A 9,152-nucleotide genomic window follows, 5' to 3' on the forward strand; every position below is an offset into this window, starting at 1 on the left:
CTTGCACAAGTTCAACTCTGAGGTCCTCTAACTTGTTACTTGCTCTAGTTCTCAAAGCTCAGGCGAATAGGAACAGCCTGAGTGGTTCTCTGCATTGCCTTGGTAGTCTTTGGAAGTATACTATTTTTTGCCCCCTCCTATTGATAGACCACATGTGCACTTAGCAGCCTGAGGCTGGTTTAATTATATGACTGTAGGTTGTTGAGAATTTGATGGAAGGGAAACACTGCCATCCTTTAAAATTACTATTGCAGGACACCTTATATAAGAGGACTATATTATTGCAGATGGTGAGTGCATCTCTGAGAAGGGGTTCCATAGCAAAGAAATGCATTTCTAGTTACACGTCAAGTAATGCAATAAAAACCTTTGCACGCATGTAATAAAAATAGTCTTAGGTTGAGAAACACAAAAACTGAAAAGTACAATTAATTGAAAGAGGTAGTACTAAAGCCATAACAAATTAAACTTTTATGCGACTTTACAGCACACTTCCTAAACATATTCCTCTATCTCTGTACATTGAGTCTCACTTCCAGCTTGCAAAGGTTGTTTCCAATGGCAGCAAGAAGGCATGGACTGTGAGTGGACCAGGGCCATAACACAGGGTGTGTGACAGGTGTCAGTGGCGTATGGTTGAGAGGGCAGTATGGTCACTGCCCCGACGGCACCCTGGAAAAGAAGCTCGCCACCAACTCCTACCATGTCAGGTGCATGGATAGTCACTCCTCTACATAGAAAGATTAGGCACACATCCTTAGGACACATCTGGCACCCATCTTCCCGATCCCATGGCACCCTTGGTTTGTTGTTTGTCTTCATCACGTGCCCTGGGGGCAGAGTGTCCCAGTTCCAGGCAACTTGATATTGCACTGGAGTAGACCATCAACATGCACTGGTGCGAAACTGATGTGTTTTATGCATTAAGTGCACATTGTAAATCACATACAAAATGTTGATTCTTGTTGTGGTCTTTATAATAAGTGTAACCATGTTCTCCTTTCAGTCCCACATGATAAGGTTTTGTTAAAGATTAACAATACAGGAAATTGGAGACACTGACTTTAAAAGTAAACAGCAAACAACATACTGTATGCAAAGTATGCAAAAGAATACGTCTTCTTCATGTGTGAATGTTTTTGACATTTGCATACACTATGATGCGTTGCTCATATAAACAGGATTTATATTCTCTGGACTTCTTTGGACACCCAAGACTGGCATGCTAAAGATTCTTGAAAGCCTGAAGAACTGTAAGAAGCTCTGGATAAACCTCATCACTGTAAAGAAAAATAAACCTAGAGGGGAGTTTTTGGATAAAATCTAAGCAATGTTTGCAAAAAACAATCAAACACAACATGAAAATGCAACTTCCACATCAACCCATTCGTCAACGTTAACAACATATGATATTCTGTCATTGCTTATATTGGTGTTGGAGACTGTTGTTGGTATCCTGGTAAACGGTTTCATAATGATTGTAAATTTAATTGATCTGGTGACCCACAGAAAACTGGGTTCCTGCGATTCAATCCTCGCTTGCCTTGGTCTAGCTCGATTTTCTTTTATGTTGCTGGTTTTGGCTGTGTACTTTGTGTCTTACCTGTATCCCAATCTTGCAAACTCTCAGAGTGCAATAAACAACTTGCAGTATACATGGCTGTTTTTCAATGACATTTGCATGTGGCTTGCCACTTGGCTCTGCATTTTTTACTGTGTACGAATAGTGAAAATTCAAGTACATATTTATGTCATATTTAAGACTCATTTTGATCACTGGGTCCCTTACTTCTTGTTGGCAAGTGTTGCGATCTCGGCATTCTGCAGCAACTCTTCTACATATACCTGCCTAAACAATTTTGTCAACTTGAGCAAGTTTGATCAGGTCAATAAATCAACGCAATTCATTTTAGGTGGGTCAGACTACTCAACCTTCTCTACCCTTTCTGTGGTGGGGACCCTTCCTCCATTTCTTCTGTTCTGCGCTGCAGCTGGACTGGTGGTTGGCTCTCTTTTAAGACACACAACAAAGATGAAGGCGCAGGAGAAGACGGGGTTCAGGGAGCCATCATTAAATGCCCATTATAGAGCTGTTAAAATGATGACTGCCTTCTTCATTTTATTTTTATTTTACATGGTGGCATTCAATCTAAATTCCTCAGGAGTGCTAAGCGAAGGCATATGGTTTTGTTTTTGCACTATCATCATTGGAGCCTATCCTTCTTTACATTCTATTCTGCTTGTCAATGGAAACCAAAAGCTCAAACAAGTTTTTATGAGGATTCTACAGAAGACAAAATTCTACAAACAAGATCTAACTCCTACAGAGACGCTCTCTGATTAATACTTTGTTGCTGAGTTACAACTATGCACAACTCATTAGCAAGCAGAAAGGGTCTAGATTATGCACAACTCATTAGCAAGCAGAAAGGGTCTAGATTAGTTTTGGTGCAGCATGTTGAACTTTTCTGTCCTAATATTCAAATGCTCCTTGATGTTTACACAATACTTTTCCGATAAGTGACTGTTATCATATATATTCAAAATCCTTACAATGGGGTGTATACATGAAGCAGTGAAAAGAGTGGAGAAGTGAGCCAGTGAAGTTGCTCATGGCAACCAATCAGCTTTGAAGCAACATTTATCAAGTGCATGCCATAAAAATATACATAGCAGCTGATTGGTTATCATGGCAACCTCTCCACTGGCTCACTGCTCCACTCTATTCAGTACTTCATGAATAAAACCTTAAATGTCATATATCTTTTTTTTTATTTAATCCTTGTTATATTTACCTATTACAATGCCTCTCACAGCACATATATGCACTCAGTATCGTGCATGATCTTCCCTTAATCGAATGATATGCTCACAGTTTTCAATAACAGTTGATCAATATTCTTAAACAGGCCTAAAGTCTTACCTAGAGGCTCTGTTGTCGATTATTGCGCTGATTTTTAAAATATGCACCAGTGAAAATCATAATGTGCACTTTGAGGGGAGGGAAATGTGCAATGCACAATCTGATGTACAGTTGTAAATGGGTTGATGGCCTAGTTCAATTATATAATGAAGTATGCATGCAGCATGCAAAAATATGCAATATTTGCCTTGCATGCAGACAAAAAAATGCATTTGCACTTGTAGGGCCTGATCGGATTTGGAAGCAAGGCAGAAAAAGTTTGTAAATTTGTATCTGGAACAAACCATGTTGCAATGTAAGGGGAGGAAATACATTTATATTTTTCTGTGCAGGGTAAATACTGGCCGCCTTTGCATGTAGTGCACAAATGTTAGACAGCTTTATTTTTACCCCACCCAAGTCTAAATCTCTCTGCACATGTTACATATGCTCCACCTTCAGTGTAACATGGTTTTGCCCAGTTGCTTGCTTTTTTGGTTTGCTTCCACATCTGAATGGGATGTAGTTATATGACCGGCGGCCACAGCACCTCCCCCTACATCCTGCCCCCTGAGAATCCCGACGGTTGGCATGCTGACCAAGAGGGACTATTCCCAATCATGGGTGTCCATGACACCCATAGAGTGGGAATAGAACCTGTATACTTTTATTTTCTTGCCCACGTACGATTTTGTGTATAATACTTCTTATTGTAAGAGTGCTGCATTAAGTATATGTTCTAGATACTGTAGTCTTTCTATTTAAATACCTCTAAGAGAACTGAGGCTTGTTGTAAATATGTACCCTTCCTGGAAAAATGTTAGCCTTATATTGTCTTTGGGTAATACTACTGCAACAATGAGGATAGTTATTAGTGTGTTTACTTCTTTGCAGTATATTTAGTGCTAATATTTTCATTATTTGAAAAGTGATATCCAAAAAGGAAAAATGTGAATGAATGTGTTTATTATAATTATTATTATTATTATTATTATTATGAAGAAGAAAAATAATAATAATAATAATAATAATAATTATTATTATTATTATTATTATTATGTGTTTTATTAGTGATTAGATGTATATCCTTATCCTGAATCACTAATAGACGTTCTGTATCGACGTTGGCATGGCTCAGAGCAAATCTGGTGCCCATAGCTGTCCGGATCATCTGAAATTATTATACATGAGAAGACAAAAATATAGTTGTGTAATAAAATTAAAGAAATGAAACTCAAAACAAATTAACAGCACCACTTAGATACTTTGATGGGTGGATATACATATACAGTGCTTCACATGTAATGATAAAATAGGAGTTCTTTCAGTGAATGTTTAATATTAAATTTAGTAAATGTGTGATTTATTTTATGTGTGATCTCAGAGAGACTGTGTGAAGTTGTAAATAAAAATCTGAAAAGTGTGATAAACTGAATTGAGGTACCCAGTTACTAAAAGAATATGTCAATGCAGGGGAATGCTTGGTGCTTTGTGACATGTAGGAAAGTGATAGTATGTGGGAATGTTGGGGTGAATCTTAAACAGAAAGCCCATTCCTTTTTTAATGTTATGCTTGTCTCATTGGCTGGATAACAGGGTACAATGAGTAGTGGTCAATGGGATGTTCTTCAGCTGGGCACCAGTAGTCAGAGGATTACCAAAAGGGTCCATACTTGGCCCGCTACTGTTCAATATCTTTATTAATGATCTAGGAATGGGCCTGGGAAGCACAGTATCAATCTTTGCAGATTATACTAAACTGTGTAAGGTAATTAATTCAGAAATCAATGTGGAGTCTCTACAGAATGACTTACTTAAACTTGAAACCTGGGAGTCTAAATGGGGAATGAGCTTCAATATTGAAAAATACAAAGTTATGCACTTTGGGATTAAAAACAAACTTGCATCCTACACACTTAATGGGAAAAATATATGGGTAGCAGTAGTGGAAAAAGATTTGGGGGTGCTCATAGATAATAGGTTTAATAACAGTACACAATGTCAAAATGCAGCAAAGAAGGCAAGTAAAGTCCTTGCGTGCATAAAACGGGGTATTGAGTCAAGGGACAAGGATGTAATCCTGTCTCTGTATAAATCATTGGTACGTCCGCATCTGGAATATTGTGTTAAATTTTGGGCAACGTATTATAAAAAAGATATCTGGGAGCTCGAAAGAGTTCAAAGACGCGCTACTAAACTGATTACAGGGTTAGAGTCACTGGAGTATAAGGAAAGGCTTACTAGGTTAAATTTGTATTCCCTTGAAAAGAGGAGACTAAGAGGAGACATTATTGATATCTTCAAATATGTAAAGGGTCATTACAAGGAGTTAGCAGGGGATTTGTTTATTAATAGAATTCTGTATAGGACACGTGGGCACTCGCTGAGGCTAGAGGAGAGAGAATACCACACAAAACGTAGGAAAGGGTTCTTGACCGTAAGGGCAATAAGGATTTGGAACTCCCTGCTGGAGAAGATAATAATGGCGGACTCTGTAAATGCATTTAAAAACGGATTGGACAGTTTTTTAGCTGAAAAAGGTATGCAAGGCTATAGCATTTAATATATTGACATTATGTATATGGGAGTCATACGAAATATAGTTGTCAATAGGTACGAAACCATTATTTCAGCTGGTGCATTATAATGTGCACTGCTTAATACAGAACATAGGTTGAACCCGATGGGCATTTTGCCTCTGCTCAACCTCATTAACTATGTAATTATGTCACTATATCTCTATCTGTCTAGCTTTATCTTGAATTGGTGCTTGGTATTAAATGTGCACCGGACATTTTTCGGGTTTTGTGTTTTGGTTTTGGATTCGGTTCCGCGGCCGTGTTTTGGATTCGGACGCGTTTTGGCAAAACCTCCCTGAAAATTTTTTGTCGGATTCGGGTGTGTTTTGGATTCGGGTGTTTTTTTTACAAAAAACCTCAAAAACAGCTTAAATCATAGAATTTGGGGGTCATTTTGATCCCATAGTATTATTAACCTCAATAACCATAATTTCCAGTCTATTCTTAACACCTCACAATATTATTTTTAGTCCTAAAATTTGCACCAAGGTCGTTGGATAACTAAGCTAAGCGACCCAAGTGGCCGACACAACACCTGGCCCATCTAGGAGTGGCACTGCAGTGTCAGATAGGATGGTCGATTTAAAAAATAGTCCACAAACAGCACAAGATGCAAAGAAAAAAAGAGGTGCACTGTGGTCGCTGGATGGCTAAGCTAAGTGACACAAGTGGCCGACACAAACATCTGGCCCATCTAGGAGTGGCACTGCAGTGTCAGGCAGGATGGCACTTCAAAAAAATAGTCCCCAAACAGCACATGATGCAAAGAAAAATGAAAGAAAAAAGAGGTGCAAGATGGAATTGTCCTTGGGCCCTCCCACCCACCCTTATGTTGTATAAACAGGACATGCACACTTTAACAAACCCATCATTTCAGCGACTGGGTCTGCCACACAACTGTGACTGAAATGACTGGTTGGTTTGGGCCCCCACCAAAAAAGAAGCAATCAATCTCTCCTTGCACAAACTGGCTCTACAGAGGCAAGATGTCCACCTCCTCCTCATCGTCCGATTCCTCACCCCTTTCACTGTGTACATCCCCCTCCTCACAGATTATTAATTCGTCCCCACTGGAATCCACCATCTCAGGTCCCTGTGTACTTTCTGGAGGCAATTGCTGGTGAATGTCTCCACGGAGGAATTGATTATAATTCATTTTGATGAACATCATCTCCACATTTTCTGGAAGTAACCTCGTACGCCGATTGCTGACAAGGTGAACCGCTGCACTAAACACTCTTTCGGAGTACACACTGGAGGGGGGGCAACTTAGGTAAAATAAAGCCAGTTTCTGCAAGGGCCTCCAAATTGCCTCTTTTTCCTGCCAGTATACGTGCGGACTGTCTGACGTGCCTACTTGGATGCGGTCACTCATATAATCCTCCACCATTCGTTCAATCGTGAGAGAATCATATGCAGTGACAGTAGACGACATGTCAGTAATCGTTGGCAGGTCCTTCAGTCCGGACCAGATGTCAGCACTCGCTCCAGACTGCCCTGCATCACCGCCAGCGGGTGGGCTCGGAATTCTTAGCCTTTTCCTTGCACCCCCAGTTGCGGGCGAATGTGAAGGAGCAGCTGTTGACGGGTCACGTTCCGCTTGACTTGACAATTTTCTCACCAGCAGGTCCTTGAACCTCTGCAGACTTGTGTCTGCCGGAAAGAGAGATACAACGTAGGTTTTAAATCTAGGATCGAGCACGGTAGCCAAAATGTAGTGCTCTGATTTCAACAGATTGACCACCCGTGAATCCTGGTTAAGCGAATTAAGGGCTCCATCCACAAGTCCCACATGCCTAGTGGAATCGCTCTGTTTTAGCTCCTCCTTCAATGTCTCCAGCTTCTTCTGCAAAAGCCTGATGAGGGGAATGACCTGACTCAGGCTGTCAGTGTCTGAACTGACTTCACGTGTGGCAAGTTCAAAGGGTTGCAGAACCTTGCACAATGTTGAAATCATTCTCCACTGCGCTTGAGTCAGGTGCATTCCCCCTCCTTTGCCTATATCGTAGGCAGATGTATAGGCTTGAATGGCCTTTTGCTGCTCCTCCATCCTCTGAAGCATATAGAGGGTTGAATTCCACCTTGTTACCACCTCTTGCTTCAGATGATGACAGGGCAGGTTCAGGACTGTTTGCTGGTGCTCCAGTCTTCGGAACGCGGTGGCTGAATGCCGAAAGTGGCCCGCAATTCTTCGGCCACCGACAGCATCTCTTGCACGCCCCTGTCGTTTTTTAAATAATTCTGCACCACCAAATTCAATGTATGTGCAAAACATGGGACGTGCTGGAATTTGCCCAGATGTAATGCACGCACAATATTGCTGGAGTTGTCCGATGTCACAAATCCCCAGGAGAGTCCATTTGGGGTAAGCCATTCTGCGATGATGTTCCTCAGTTTCCGTAAGAGGTTGTCAGCTGTGTGCCTCTTCTGGAAAGCGGTGATACAAAGCGTAGCCTGCCTAGGAATGAGTTGGCGTTTGCGAGATGCTGCTACTGGTGCCGCCGCTGCTGTTCTTGCTGCGGGAGGCAATACATCTACCCAGTGGGCTGTCACAGTCATATAGTCCTGAGTCTGCCCTGCTCCACTTGTCCACATGTCCGTGGTTAAGTGGACATTGGGTACAACTGCATTTTTTAGGACACTAGTGACTCTTTTTCTGAGGTCTGTGTACATTTTTGGTATCGCCTACCTAGAGAAATGGAACCTAGATGGTATTTGGTACCGGGGACACAGTACCTCAATCAAGTCTGTAGTTGCCTGTGAATTAACGGTGGATAACGGAAACACGTTTCTCACCGCCCAGGCTGCCAAGGCCTGAGTTATCCGCTTTGCAGCAGGATGACTGCTGTGATATTTCATCTTCCTCGCAAAGGACTGTTGGACAGTCAATTGCTTACTGGAAGTAGTACAAGTGGTCTTCCGACTTCCCCTCTAGGATGACGATCGACTCCCAGCAGCAACAACAGCAGCGCCAGCAGCAGAAGGCGTTACACTCAAGGATGCATCGGAAGAATCCCAGGCAGGAGAGGACTCGTCAGACTTGCCAGTGACATGGCCTGCAGGACTATTGGCTTTCCTGTGTAAGGAGGAAATTGGCACTGAGGGAGTTGGTGGTGTGGTTTGCAGGACCTTGGTTACAAGAGGAAGGGATTTAGTGGTCAGTGGACTGCTTCCGCTGTCATCCTAAGTTTTTGAACTTGTCACTGACTTATGATGAATGCGCTGCAGGTGACGTATAAGGGAGGATGTTCTGAGGTGGTTAACGTCCTTACCCCTACTTATTACAGCTTGACAAAGGCAACACATGGCTTGACACCTGTTGTCCGCATTTGTGTTGAAATAATTCCACACCGAAGAGGTGATTTTTTTTGTAATTTGACCAGGCATGTCAATGGCCATATTCGTCCCACGGACAACAGGTGTCTCCCCGGGTGCCTGACTTAAACAAACCACCTCACCATCAGAATCCTCCTTGTCAATTTCCTCCTCAGCGCCAGCAACACCCATATCCTCATCCTGGTGTACTTCAACAGTGACATCTTCAATTTGACTATCAGGAACTGGACTGCGGGTGCTCCTTCCAGCACTTGCAGGGGGCGTGCAAATGGTGGAAGGCGCCACCTCTTCCCGTCCAGTGTTGGGAAGGTCAGGCATCGCAGCCGACACAATTG

General features: G+C 42.0%; 1 protein-coding gene across 1 annotated transcript; it reads left to right on the plus strand.

Annotated features, from left to right (window-relative positions):
• Positions 1 to 1,330: 1,330 nt before the first annotated feature.
• LOC135057365 (taste receptor type 2 member 1-like) lies at positions 1,331 to 2,344 on the plus strand. Its single transcript, XM_063963253.1, has one exon. It carries the CDS (start codon positions 1,331 to 1,333, stop codon positions 2,342 to 2,344), a length of 1,014 nt encoding a protein of 337 aa, XP_063819323.1.
• The last annotated feature ends 6,808 nt before the right edge of the window (positions 2,345 to 9,152 follow it).

This window comes from Pseudophryne corroboree, chromosome 3 (assembly GCF_028390025.1).
Source record: "Pseudophryne corroboree isolate aPseCor3 chromosome 3, aPseCor3.hap2, whole genome shotgun sequence".
NCBI lineage: Eukaryota > Metazoa > Chordata > Amphibia > Anura > Myobatrachidae > Pseudophryne > Pseudophryne corroboree.